At 40.9% G+C, this 14,653-nt stretch overlaps 1 protein-coding gene across 1 annotated transcript in view; it reads left to right on the forward strand.

Annotated features, from left to right (window-relative positions):
- Nucleotides 1-14,653, forward strand: part of NAA25 (N-alpha-acetyltransferase 25, NatB auxiliary subunit) — a 32,548-nt gene that overhangs the window by 274 nt on the left and 17,621 nt on the right. The window contains exons 2-11 of the mRNA XM_064466021.1: nucleotides 3,126-3,211; nucleotides 4,140-4,278; nucleotides 5,959-6,077; nucleotides 8,016-8,090; nucleotides 8,964-9,071; nucleotides 9,523-9,601; nucleotides 10,121-10,232; nucleotides 11,373-11,462; nucleotides 11,821-11,990; nucleotides 12,772-12,884. Of these exons, the coding sequence (XP_064322091.1) occupies nucleotides 3,126-3,211; nucleotides 4,140-4,278; nucleotides 5,959-6,077; nucleotides 8,016-8,090; nucleotides 8,964-9,071; nucleotides 9,523-9,601; nucleotides 10,121-10,232; nucleotides 11,373-11,462; nucleotides 11,821-11,990; nucleotides 12,772-12,884 (1,091 nt within the window). The remainder of the gene's footprint in view (nucleotides 1-3,125; nucleotides 3,212-4,139; nucleotides 4,279-5,958; nucleotides 6,078-8,015; nucleotides 8,091-8,963; nucleotides 9,072-9,522; nucleotides 9,602-10,120; nucleotides 10,233-11,372; nucleotides 11,463-11,820; nucleotides 11,991-12,771; nucleotides 12,885-14,653) is intronic.

Raw genomic sequence — 14,653 nt, forward strand, 5'->3', positions numbered from 1 at the left:
CCGCTCCCGCCCCATCCCCGGCGGCGGGGGAAGCCCCGCGCTCCGCTCGGCGGGCGGGCGGCCCCGCTGCGAGGGCGAGCGGGAGCGCGGCCCCGGCCCCGGCCGCCCCCTCCGGCGGGCTCCCGGCCTTCCTCCCGCCGGCCGCCGTTGCCCCCGTGCGCCCGCGGCGCGGGTGTGTGTGCGGGAGCTGCCGCGGAGCGCGGCCGCGGCTGCCGCCCCGGGCGGGAGGCGTGAGTTCGGCCGGGCCGGGGAGACCCGGGCTTTCCTCTCGGCTCCGTCCGCTCCGAGACCCCCGACCGGCGTCCGGGAGGAGGCGCGGAGGGGCGATCGCAGCCCGCCCGCAGGCGGTACCGCTCCAGCGGCAGGGGGGGTGGGGGTCTGTGCCTCTCCCGGTCAAGGTAACTTTAGTCGGCGTTTGTTTTCTGCTGCAGGGAAGTTAGAAATTAATTCATAAAAGAAGGTTGCCGTGACTGCTCTCGTTCCAAGTTGTATGTTGAGGTGTTGTGGCACAGGCTAATTACGGTGTTATGAAAATTAATTGGGAGTCAATTGAAGTAGTTAGGAGTCGGTCTTGTTAAGAAACCTCTTGTGTTAAGCTGTCCCCAAATATTTCCAAGGGTAGTACATGCAGTTGGGATTGCCTAAGAGATTGTAGACAAGCTTGTCTCTGCTTATGCAAATATAGAGAAAGAGAAAAGAAAAACACTTCCCCGGGCTACGGTATAATTTCTTCCCTAAAATTGAAGTTTGGATATAGATCTCAGAAAACGTCCTCAACTTTTTCAACACCAGAAAAGAACCTCCCTGCGAACATGTGGAGAGCTGCCCTCGTTTGGGGACGGACGCGCGCTGCGAATGTCCTTTGCTGCTCGGGCAGGGAGGACGGTGTGGTATGGGCTTGTATCCGTGATGGGTTCCAGTGAAATGGAAGAAGATAGTTTTGCTTGATTAGAAGTGTAAACACACAGATGTCTTCAAGTTCATCGCATAGTTATGAGCGCAGCTGGGCAATTTGTCTTTATGTAACAATTTTAAGTGTTTTCCTTAGTTGTCTGTACGTGCTGTGACTGCTGTTGTTATTAGCATGCAATTATTTGTGTTATAACCCATATAACCTCTTAAATGTTCTTAAAAAGCGTGGTAAGTTCAACCGATATTAAAACAGATGTTGATGTATTTCACTGTATTCATTTCGGAGAGTATAGCTATTAGGGAGAGAGCTTTAAAATAGAAAGGATTATCTGCCGTGTAAGATTTGAATTCAGGCTTTGCTGCTGCAGAACTCAAAATAAAGTGTGTATCCTTAAAGAGGTAAATACACAACTTTACAACAGCCATAAACTGGAGATGTGTGGATGAGGTCGAAGGTCTGGTTCTTGACTTACAGCAGTGCTCTTCAGTGTGCACCGTGTGCCTTGGTTACTCAGGGTTCCTTGACAGCTTATTTTTATCTTTCATCTTGATTTGTTCTTCCTTCACCTGAAAGTTGATGTTTTGTGTTTCCAGCCATTGAACATCTCCTCCTACAGACTTGCAACTAATGTAGGCTTTAGTTTATTTTCCTTTTAGCTTGGATTCCTTTGGAAGTTGCCAGCTATTTTGGCTTCCGACAGACTTACTTATTGTTAGCAAAATACAATCATTTTATTCTGCTGCAGTTTAGAGAGGTTTGTGGTTTATTTGATTTACTTTAGGAGACCTAAAGCAGAGATCTTATCGGCACAGTTATTAAACAATCCAAGACAGACAGCGCAGCATGGCAGATAATTTGTGTGTAAGTGAACTGTGCAAAATAGATCCTTCAATCAAGAAGTCTCTGCTGGGGTATGAAGAGATCACCAGGATGTTCTGTTCCACAGAAACCTCTTCACTGAGAAGTCCGTGCTTAAGTTGTAATGTTACAGGTGATGCACAGGCTTTCGTAAGTTAAAATGGCCATCTAACCCACGTAAAGACAACGTATTAGACTTTCAAACTCTATTTTATGCAGCAACATTTTGTTTTGGTTAGTGTGGGCAGGCTGCCTCCTTCAAGGTTTTGTCTGTATGGTCTCAGGAGTCCAATTAGTTCTAGTTTAAGTCTGCAGCACTTAGTTGGCTATGGAAGCGAATGTTAAAGCTGCCGAATATAAATCTCATTAGTATAGATGTACACTTTGTACCATATACCAAGGAATTACAAAAGGTCACCTCTCTGCTCGGTAAAGAGTTCTCTCTCATTATGAGAACTGCAGTCTTGACTGGAAAAAGATGTGTAATGTAATTTCACTTAACTGGCCTTAGCTCTGTTCACAGTTTGTTAGGGGAGAGGCCGGAACAGTGTGAGCAGACCCTTCCCAGTTGGCATGTCAGGTGCAGCTCAGCTTTTCTGCTAGGTTTTGATTAGTAAGTATTAATTTTTGAGGGAGAGGAATCATATGGGGTCATAATCTAAAATTGCTTGTTGTCTAATAATGCGCTGTAGATGAGGCTAAAAATTGTAATACCAAGCTGAAAAAAGGAGAAAATGGTCATGAGACAGGGGTTTTCTGCAGCTGAAGTTTCACTAGACAGTGAAGTTTTACTAGATCCCCCTAAGAAATAGCGAAGCTCTCCTTGGGAGGTTTGCTCTTTCGTCTTTAAAACCAGCTTGATGAAAGCATAGTGATCACTGTTAGGGGTCTGCTGTGTAAGTATGGGTTGTGTAGACAAGGTCTTCTCACCTAATGCATTGGTGGATTGTGAGTGCTTGCTTTCTAACCTGCTGCCTGTTAAAAGTCATTGAAAGTCTCCCAAAGGCACACCAAATTAATTTCTCCTTTTACTAAAGCCAAGAGCTTAAGCTCCATCGCCAGCAAAGAGCTGTTGCTGCAGAACCTGCTCTATTATGTCTCTTTTGTTGCTGTAATGATCTATGTGGAGTAATTACAAAAGCTTGTTTGTTTGAATGACTAAAACTAGTGCAGCAAGATGAATACTTCATCTACAAAGTGACATGTTTGCTGAATGTTTGGCTTAGACCAGTAGCTCAAACCGCATTTTCCTTGTACAATTACTAACAGCGCGTACTCCACAGTAAAATTACAGATAGCTTTGCCGAATGGTCTCGCGTTCTGGTATAATACCATATATGTTGTTCTTATGCAGATTATCTCGATAATGGCAATAATAAAATGGCAATCCAGCAAGCGGATAAACTGCTCAAAAAACACAAGGATCTTCACTGTGCAAAGGTAAGTGATTGCGGTGCACGGACTTTGTTCAGTGAGCATAGCTCTGAGACTTGGAGTATTTTGAGCAGTGTCTGTGATCTTCCAGAGACCACGGTATTTTCCGAACCCTCTGGAACATCTCGGGCTGTTCTAATTCATACAGTATTGCATTTGCCTGAAAACTTGTACAGATCCTCTTGGTGACTAATGATTAGGGTGTAATTGGTTACACCTGTACTAATTGTCTAGCTCCCTGTCAGAACCACTGCGAGCAACCTTGGCACATGGGCTGTGCCCTAAAAATGCCTCTTTTAGACCTTAGGTCAGAGTACCTCTCTGTAGTAGTTTGGCCCAGAACATTTCCTTGGGAGGTGTAGCCTTTAGTAAAACATAACAATGTGATTTTGGAGGCATTTGCTCTTCTGCTTCTTGTTCACTGCCCTCCTTGCTGTGCCCCTGTTGAAGGCAGAGGAGTTCTGTTCCTCGGTTTTCTGAACGTATTACTATCTTTCTGCTTTTCTCTTCTCCCTGTGGGTTTTCCTCTACTGTACATACCACTTCTGCATTTTGAAAGCTTCCCAAGCTGAAGCGAGTGTCATTGACCTGAATCTCATTTATGTCACTTCTCTCTGGCCAGTTTTTGAGAGAAAAAAATGAAAATTTGCAGGACTGGTCAGTTTTCAGTCTACAGGTAGGGAAAACTGAGTGGCACCCCATGCCTTGGAGCAGCCTGCATGTTTGTTAAGAAATCTAAAGCCCCACTATTTGATGCAGCTTGCATTTGGAAGTTTTCCTCTATAGCCATATGGATTAGAAGCTTAATAAAACCTGAAGTTCTGTAGGAGTAATGAGGTGGTTGGGCAAAGCCTCTCCTCACCAGGAATGAGAGGATTTTCACTGCTAACTGCCAACTGTGTTTCTAACAGCTGCCTCTGTGTTGTGTCAATAGGTTCTAAAGGCAATTGGCTTGCAGAGAACTGGCAAGCAAGATGAAGCGTATGCTCTGGCACAAGAAGTAGCAGCACTTGAACCCACAGATGATAATTCCTTGCAAGCACTAACTATTCTTTACCGGGAAATGCATAGACGTAAGCTTTTTCCTTTGTCTCTCTTAAAATCATAATTATTTACATTCTTCCAGCAGTATATGTCACTCACAGTTTCATGGGAAGTCCAGGTTTCATGTGGGAAGTCCAGGGTTTGTGTACAGGTGTGTTATTAAGAGACTCGGAGAATTTAAATGGTACCTGTTATAAAAGCCTCTAAGACTCTAGTGATCACCATAAACTGAAGAACCTTGTTTAGGGTGCTCTCATTAACATTATTGTGTACACAGTTCCTAAATGAATGGCTTACTAATAATTATCCATCGCAATCAGCCTATGAGTTCACTGTTGGTTTTTTTTGTTTTAATGAAAACTACTGGAATTTGTTGTCAGTATATGTGGTAGAGATGACCAATCACAAGGTGTGTGGTTTGAAGCGTATTTAATGCTGTGCAACCGTATTCGAGGGGTTCAGGCCTCAAGAAGCTGTGTGACAAATGGAAGGGAAATCCTGGCCTCTCGATTTGACTGCGTTAGCTTTTTCAGTATGGTTCCTTGTAGTGGTATGGTATTTTAAAAATACTAAATCATGAATGCTTGAGTGATGGAGTAAAATTGCATGTGCTTTTCTGAAAGAAGCCAGACCCTATGTACTGCTTATCTACAGCTCTAAACAGTTGTTGTTTCTGGCAGCTTGTGGTTCTTGGTGGTGGCAGCAGCATTTACTGTTGAATTGCTGGAGCAATGACAATGGGGCAAAACAACTTCTGTAGAAATGGGTATTTGGTATCGGTCTGTGATACAGCAATTGCTTATGCTCTCCTGGTTGATTTCTTTCTATGTGCGTATGTATATGTGGAGTTAAATTATCATTTCTTGAATAAGACGAAATTTGAGGGTGTATGTGTGACTTCAGCATAAACAAACCACTGAAAATGTCAGCCTTTTTGTGATTCTAAATAACTTGCATGAGCATTAAGCTCAGGTTTCTAACTTTTAGGTTTATAACTCAGAAAGAAAATAGTGGGTGTTAAGCACTTCCACTTTTGACCTGCAAGAAAATTGTAGTTAATGTTTTATGTATGTGTGTCAAGGATATTTAAACTATGTAAAGATAAATTGCATTTAGTTTTCTAATACTGTACTGAGATACGGTTGTATGTGTAAGGATGAAAATAAAAGGAAGTTTTGCATATTATAGTGTCGTAAGTATTTAGTTATGCTAGACCTAATATTAAGAAGTACAGTGTGAAGTATCTTTCTTGTTAAGAGTACTAAAATAGGCAATTGGGAAATAACAGGGAATGACTAAAATGAGTAAACCTGCAATAAGAGTCAATAATTTGATATTAGCCTCTGACGATATTCTACGTTTTAACAATTCACATGGAGCAGTTGTTCTGGCAGGAACAGAAATCTTCATTCAGGTTAATGCTCCAAAATAGACAAACTTTCTTAAGAAAGAGACTTAAATGCTTCTGAGAAGTTCAGTTGTTGCCGTTAACTCTATTTTGAGGTTTGGTTGGTTGGGGTTTTTTAAGCACTTTCCTCCTTTGCCTAACGTCTGTAGTGCTTGGGGTCTTGGGGGAGAGAGTACCATTTCTGTGGTGGTTGAGTGTAATTAGATTACTGTTCAGAGTATCACTGATGCTATCTTTCGGTAGCTGTGCTTTAAAATTATTCCCAAATTTGTCTTAACTCAAGCATCTGGTTTTGGTTTAGCGGAACTGGTAACTAAACTTTATGAGGCAGCTGTAAAGAAGGTTCCCAACAGTGAAGAGTATCACTCGCACCTCTTCATGGCCTATGCCAGGGTTGGAGAATACAAGAAGATGCAACAGGTACAATCAGCAATTTGTGTTCCGGTCATTTTAAGGTGTCTTTTTCTGTATATCTTACTGTTAATGCCTTTCCATAGTGTAAGTAATCTTCCAGAAAGCTAAGCTGGGTTAATGTAGAAGTTATACTCTGTGTTTTTACAGAAAGGCTTAAAGGACTATTATTTAGGGGGTGGGTTATCTAAAGACAAATGCTTTCTTTTCCTTACATGGGATAGGATAAGTGCCTTTTGTGTGCATACCTGGTCTGATAGAATATGTTGGTGGTTCTGGGAGGTTTTTATCAATCTGCCTTGAACAGTATGGCAGCTACATACATATCAGGCACTGTTTTATAAAGGAATTCTGGAAGAGATGGAATATGATCTAGCAAGGTCATCTGATCCATGTTTTCAGACTTTGTTTACTCCTTAGTTTGCTGTTATCTTTGGGAAGAGTAATCTTGCCCATGCTCTTACTTCTGGAATCTAACACATAACTAGGCTTGTATTGGTTGTAATTCAGTGAAGAAAAACTGAAAAGCACTTCCTTTAAGTACATCTTACTTATCGGTTGGCAGAACAGTGTCAGGCTGGTTAGTTTTGTTTTTATCCCTTCCAAATTAGGTGCCTGGAGAATGCCTATAAATGGAAGATTCTTTTCAAAGCATGCGCACTCACTGTTCTGTATAAAAAAGCACAGAGAGCTAAGTAAATGAGTCCTAAACTCCCTCTCTTTCCCACTGCATTAAGGTGACTTGATTTTTTGTACAAGCTTGGTTTATATAACTAAAAAAATACATTGAGCAGAAGTATTACTCTCCATTGTAGCCCAACTTGTATGCTGTTTGAGCTCAAGCTGTAGATGAGAGCTAAGTTATTAATGTACATGAAATTACAAGCCTCATATGACAATCTAAACTTCGGAGATGTGACTGTGTGTTAATTTTCTACATTCTATGTATGCTAACTGTCTACACCCATGAGTGGAAAAAATGCCAGTCTTGCACAGATAATGATATTTAGCATTGATCTGACCTTTTGTATGTTTAAAATGTCATACAAATGTGTATCTAGTTAAGTTACCCAGGCATTGTCAGAGAGTAGAATGTTCCAGGCTGGCCTTTGCCTTCAGCCTGAGGAGTGGATGGATGCTAACTGATTGGAGAGTGAAAATAAACCTCAGCATCCTGTGTGCTGAAAGTACTGGAAAATGCAAACTGAGAATGCAGTCAGGAAATCAGCACAAATGTCCATCTGTGGTAGTAGACTGTATTATATGTAGTTTTTAAAAATTAATTACAGATTTCGTATGGGTAAAAGTGTTGTCCTTCATTATATATAGACACTGGAAATCTGTGGGAGAAATATGTGAATAACTGTTTCTGCATTAGGCTAGAGAATCTTGAATGTTTTGGATCTGCTTTGATACAGCCAAGCTTTCAGCTCGACCTTTGCTTAACCACTGCTTTGCACACATAGGTGACTTCATGTTTTGGGTATCTGAGTATGTGTATGTATGAAACAAGTGTTGAAGGGCAGTTACTTACATGAGGGGGTTGTGTGGTTTGGTGTGCCTTTTAGCACTGACTGAGCATTCTGGTGAAAAGCAGCACTGGAAATATCTCCCTCACTCCTGAAGAATAAGTCTTTCACTTCCTAATGTAGTTACCACTTCTAATTAAAGCTGTCATCTGTTCAGGCAATCATACATGCACATGCTCATTGCCATTCCTTGTCAAACCTACACGAAGTACTTGATCTTTGAAACATTTTCACCCTCTGTTTTCTTCAGAGTGTGTGTTCAGATGGAATGGCTCACGGGTTCGTGCAAAATCCTCCCATCTAGCTGCCAATTCTGTATTGTCTGCTGCCATCATTGCCACTAAGCTTGCATTGTCTGTTATGAGAGGTTATAAAAGATATGTTTCAGGAATGATGAAACTTTGTTTTATATTTTCAGGCTGGAATGGCACTTTATAAGATTGTACCCAAAAATCCTTACTATTTTTGGTCTGTGATGAGCCTGATTATGCAGGTGTGTACAGTGTTGTAAATGAGTTTGACTTTCACTGCAGGTATAGTGCAAACAAAATACCTCTAATCTCTTCACCTGGAACATTTCTAAGTAAACTGTCTGTTCGAACTGTTCCACTATGGTGCTGGGAGAAGGACTGAGCCCTCCTTAAGCAGTATTATTGATGTGGTTCAACATGAATGCTGTAGTGTTTTTGTAATGGAACTTATCTGGTCTGCTGCACCACACTTATACAACTTGAATTATTGTCTTATCTGGACTAGTACCCTACTGTCTGTTGAGTTTGGTTTAGAGAGCTAATTAAACCCTCGGGTATCTGCAGCTCCTTAGGCAGAACTATTCGTCTCTCTAACTAGGTTATAAAGGCTCTAGGAAAAATAAATGAGAGCTCTGGACTTCACATGTCTTTAAGACTGCAGAAACTCTGTAGGAATAGACAGCAGATCAGCTGTTCTGCTGTTAGTTGGGGTAGCAGATTCAGGCACTAACCAGAAAAACCTGACAATGTTGGCCAAGCAAAAAATAAGCACAGAAGCATTAATCACATTCTCTATAATACTGTGCCATGGAAAACACAAACATGTTCTTGCTACATGTTATTTGCTGTGGATATTGCGTGCCTAGGTGCACGAGTCTCTGGACAATGTAATCAAGAGCGAGCTTTTCAGTATACCACTAGTTTTATTGCTGCCTTTTAACAGAGCAGTTGCTCTCTGCACGTGACAGATGGCAGCTCTGAGTGTGTTGTTTCTGGGGGGATGGAAGCACCTGGGATGGGTTGGGTTTTTTTCCCCTCTTCTAATGTGAAAAAAGCATTGGGTGGGACAACACAAAAAGTTGATGAGCTGTTATATTAATTCTCCTCTTCCTTAGTCTATTTCAGCACAGGATGAAAACCTCTCTAAGACGATGTTTTTGCCACTAGCTGAGAGAATGGTGGAAAAAATGGTGAAAGAGGATAAGATTGAAGCTGAGGCTGAAGTAAGACTTGCAGATACTTTCAGCTTTATTTGAACATTATTGAGAGAAGGAATGCACTGTTAAAGAAAGTTGATTACTTTAACCGTTCTCTAAGATAATAATCAGTAATGTTCTGGAAGTAAATGTGAGTGTAGCAGGGCAGAAGGAAAACCAAGAGCAGAGGGTTGAGAGGGATTTGGAATCATGTAGCCAAGGAAATTTTTTGGCCCTTTATTTGACTGGTGAAGTACTTGGGTATGCTCCCTGGGAGGCCCCAAGAGAAACTTCAGGACTGAGAATGGAAAAAAGACCTAAATTCCTGAATCTTCCACCCTCTGGGATGCTAAAGATAGCTTTGCAAGGCTGGCTATCTCCTATTTCTAATGACAGTAACACAAGTCACTTTATTGCTTGGCAAACCTGTATATTGTTTTACTGGCAAATTTCATTGCAGCCTAATCTTTCTTTTAAGGTCGAACTGTACTACATGATTCTGGAACGTTTGGAGAAGTATAAGGAAGCCTTAGATGTCGTGAGAGGAAAACTAGGAGGTAACTTATTCCGTCAATTAATAATCACAGTTGTGTGGAGGAACAGCAGTTCTCCTTTGCTTCAGACTTGCCCACTGGTTTAAAAAAAAAAAAAAGCTGTAAGAAGCCTGACTCTTAGCACAGTTTCAAACATTGGTGCAAACTCTGGAGATGCTCTCATGCAAGCTGGTTTTACCCACCTGTTTATGGTATGTAAGTGTTATTCAGTGATGAATTTTGCAGTGGTATGCTTAGCAGTAGTAAACTGATAGCATGTTTGTTTGTAGCTGCCATCTTTAAAAAAAAAAAAAGTAGATCCTAATATTCTACTTTTTTGTGATTAAAGTGCACTTGCAGTTTTAAAGAATTGGGATATGAAGGTTTCCATAGCAAATCTGTCCTTTCTGTCCTTCAAGGGCCCCTCTCCTGTTCTCTTACACTTACTGTTTTGCATCCTTGGCTGTAATAAGAAGCTTTGTGCAGAAAGTAGAGAAGGAAATGCATTGATTAAATAAACTTGCCCTTCTGTTTTTAATTTAGAGAAGCTGACAAGTGAGCTCCAAAGCCGCGAGAACAAGTGTATGGCAATGTACAAGAAGCTGTGTAGGTGGCCAGAGTGCAATGCGCTGTCAAGAAAGCTGCTGCTGAAAAAGTGAGATGATTTTTCTGCCGTCCTGCTAAAACACTGAAGAAAAATTCTGGGCGCGTTGTGAATTGCCTTGTTTAGTGGCTTTTGTAAATGGTGGTTAAAATAGAAGAACATCAGAGGGTCTCAGAGCATTTCCAAACGTTTACACTCCAAAGCCTGAGGAAGAAAGCGGCAGAATGGAGTGTTAAAGGGACATAGCGACGGTCACAGGGAGAGGCAGTGTCAGGACTGTAGTTCCTTCTCTTTGAAGGCTGACTTGAGCGACATGTTAATGTGATAAAATTTTGTTCACCTCTGTTTCTAAAGGCTGTCCTGGTTGTCCAGCTCTAACTTTAATGGTGGGAGAGGAGGAGAACTGCATTTACATGTCATTTTCTGGAACTTCATTTCTCATGCTTGGCCAGACTCGATGCTGAGAAATGCATGTAATGCTTTGAACAGATGCATCAGGAGAGAGCATGCTAGTGTGATCAAATATGTCTCTTGGAACTGTCAAGAGAGATTTGTTGTTTGCTTTTTGTATTTAGCTGTGCCCTGATCTTAGGTATAAGCTAAATACAGAGGCTTGAAGATAGGAAGGTTCTGTCTGCATCCACTGTCCATGGGGACATCAAAATGTTTCTTCTAGAGAAATTGTTCTTGGTATTTAATATTTGTTAAATATATTTGCAGTGGGAAAAACTGAAGAAAATAAACAGCTTTACAGGATGCTTGAACACAGCACTGACAACGTGTAGAACGAATATAAGGACATTTCCAGCTTTATGTCTTTGTATTAGGCATCTCCTGTTCTATACGCTTAAGTTGCTCTGATCATTGGCAGAAGAAACTTCTGCCTTAGTATTTTGTGGGGATATTCGTGAGCTCCAATTGGAATATAAATGTAAAGAGGAGAATGTGTAGTTTGCCTCAATTCTTTATTGAAATTCTTTCCTTTAATACATTTCAAGAAGTTCAGGATGATAGTATTCTTAGGATGTGAAATCTTTTCAAGGAGAAATTATTCTTATTATAGTTAGTGTTTCTGTAATATGAATATGTGCTATTCCTTAAATTCAGCTTTTGCAAGGAATGCAATTTTAGAAGTGAGTTACTGTTTTGGCAATTCCCTAAACTTTGTTCTGTGCCTGATTTTTGTTTCAGCTCAGATGATTGGCAGTTTTATATAACTTACTTTGATTCAGCATTCAAACTCATTGATGAATCCTGGACACCTCCACCAGAAGAAGAGCAGTAAGTTAACAGTTTTGCCATGGGTTTGTTTTTCCTTTGTGCTACAGCAAATTGTTTGCATTGGTCTATTCAGTACAGCATTGTCTGTGTCTTTGGGTGACTTCTTGACATCAGACCCTAAATGATGTATTCTCCCTGCTTTGTTTTGGCGGCTGGCAATAGTTTATTGGAAACAGCTGTATAAATAGTGGTTTGTACGCTGTAGAATTCTTCCCATCATATTTCTCATGGTGATTGAGTTAGAGAATCCATCATGCCAGATTTCCTTAAGAGTATCCTGGGAATATGCTGAGCACGTGTTATCAATGCCCTAGCAATGGGAGAAATCAAAGAACCTTTTGTCTCTTTAATTGCACAGCTCTTTGGAAGGAGAGGTACACTATTCTATAGAGCAAGCTGTGAAATTTATAGAAGAGAGGATAACAGAAGAATCTAAGAGCTCTCGGCCACGTCGGGGACCGTATTTAGCTAAACTGGAGCTGATTAGACGTTTGCGATACAGAGGCTGTAATGATGAATATAAACTAGGTAAGAGCCACTAACTGGATGATAAATTCATCTTTAGAGAGAATGCAAACTTGGAACAAGCTCTTTTCTGAATCACTGAGTTAAATACAATGCCTGTTATGAAAATGTACGTGCTGTTGTCTGTATGTAAAGCCTTTTGAAAGCATTAGAAGATGAGCCTTGAAGAAAGGCAGGTAGTTCCAGACTGCTCCAGGGCTTGTAAAAGCACGTATGGAAACTTTCAAAAGGACCTATGGGATCTAGGAGCATCCAGTCACTGAGATTGTAATGAAAAGTGCATTCCTTATGCACTGCTTTTGTAGAAAGTCCTGCTGTTATGCTGTAATCTCTGGGTGGTGTTGTTTTTTTGTGTTTTTGTTTTTGTTTGGCAGTATTACCAGGTTTTGCTTTTAAAAACTTGCCTTTAAAAATTGCACTTTGGGAATCAGTGAGGGAGAGAATGTGATTAGAGCAACACCTGTGCTACTTACTAGTTCCTTTTGTATTTCCATCCAAAAATAAGTTACTGTTAGATAAGGGGAGGCTGTGTATGCATGCCTGTTAAGCTGAGCTCTTATCTGCCAAAGTAGCTTGAATGAAGCTCTTGGGGTTTTTATGTGTCCTTGGTTACCAAAGACATTGAGCCTCTGTTAAAATCTGCAGTACTGCAGCTTTCGGCTTTCTAAATCGCTATGTAATCTCGAAGGGGGGTGCGGGGGGCATTAACAGAAATTTCTCAGTGATTTTATAGATTCAACTTTTAATAGAGCATATTAAAAAGATGAAGTGGCCTTTTTCCTAGGTGACCCAGAAGAACTAATGTTCCAATACTTCAAAAAATTTGGGGACAAACCCTGCTGTTTTACTGATCTTAAAGTATTTGTGGATCTCCTCCCATCCAGCCAATGCACAAAGGTAAGGAAAGATAAAGAAGTGGTGGCAGGAACCACAGCATCTGTTTGTACTGTTGTCCCTTTATCTCAAAATACCTGCGCATTATATTAAAAGACTGGAAACATTGAATTTCTACCTTCTGTATGAAATTCAGAAAACTCTTTGCACTGCAGAAAATATAAAGAACATCTGAATACACTGAGCATTCCATTCAGAGGATTTCTACTGGAGACTAAAAACTAAGTTTGATCCTGCAGAATCTCAGACCTGCATGTAATATTCATTTGGCTTTTTTATTACGATTTCAAGGTGTCAGGGCGCTCTGAGATGGTCTTGATTGAATTCTTGTATCGAAAATGAAAATTTTGTAATGCTGATGAAAATTACAAGACACGAGCTCGTATCTTGTAATGAAAAGCTCCATAGGAATTGTAGTCCAATTGGTAAGCTACCTGATTAGCTTGTTTTTAAATGAGTAATCTCTCATCACTTTTTTGTTTATAGATCACAGCTTACAAAATTGAGTGATATGAAAACAGCAAAGAGAAAGACCACCCTGTTCACTTATTTGCACTTCTCATTGCTGTGTACTGTAACTTTTGTTTTACAAAGACATCCTCCTCTTTCCCATCTTCCTCTTTCCCATCCCCCTCATTGCTTGTTTTTCCCATTAAACATATAACTTTAATGGGAAAAATCTGCTCCCTCATCTGATGCAGGTAGGGCGTCACATAGATGTTTTGCTTGGCTCTGCTGGAGGTCTAAAGAACGGACACACTGATACAGATTGAGGGGTGACCGAGAGACCATGGGGAACTTTTCTAGAATCTCTTTCTGAAACAAGCTCTCCTTAACTGAAAAGGCTATTTGTGCAGAGTCATGAGCAGCTTGTTGAATGACTTCAGCAGCTGGGAATCCTGTCACTCACCCCATTGTTTTTCTAAGCCATTGTGTAAAATTATCAGAGCTGGGGAGGGCTAGACAGAGAATCCTGGATCAGCCAGGCTGGTGATAAATTGTCTGTAAACAAAGTATGGATAGTGGTGGTGTTTTCTTAGTCTATTAATTTTTTTTGACCTGATGCAAGCTGTTCCCAAGCCTCACTAGTAAGGAGAATGGTGGCCCTGGCATGTATGGGTTGCTGCTGATGTTTTACAGTAAAAGGTGTGTTTTCACTTCACTGGCAAGAGAGATGGTCAGTAGGATATTTAAGTCATAGTTCTGGAAATGGTGCTGCCATTGCAAGGGAACCCTGAAGTCCTGAAGCACTGAACAGGTTTAACCCTAACTTTCCAGGAAACAAATTCTAAACCCAGAACGGGGGGAATGGTATTTAAAAATAATACTTTAGGCTACAGTTTTGTCACAGTGCTTGTAAAACCATGACTTTGAATAAATTCTCTAAAATTTTCTGGTTGGCCGTAAAACTGCTGATGATGTAGTTGCAGATATAGTTGTGTCACGCTGACACATTAGAAGGCCTTTCCAGTCTATGGCTGCCTTCTGTCTGTCCTCTCTGAAGCACGCAGCTGCAGCAGTTTAACCCGGGCAGGGGACCTGCAGCTGAGGGGGGTTAGTGGTGCTAAAGTGCTGATGCATTTTTGAAATCTGAAAGTTTAAGTAACAACATATTTATAGATTGTCTTAGTTTTATTCTTGTTTCACAGCAAAAGATGCTGAAGGTTGTTGTATCCTAGGTGAAGTAGCAGGGTCACACTGAGGTTATGCACAGCTCGGGGGTCTTTTCTGCTTTTCTTTTTTTTTTTTTTGAGTTCTGAATAGTGTTACAG

Source organism: Phalacrocorax carbo, chromosome 15, assembly GCF_963921805.1.
Source record: "Phalacrocorax carbo chromosome 15, bPhaCar2.1, whole genome shotgun sequence".
Classification (NCBI taxonomy): Eukaryota; Metazoa; Chordata; class Aves; order Suliformes; family Phalacrocoracidae; genus Phalacrocorax; species Phalacrocorax carbo.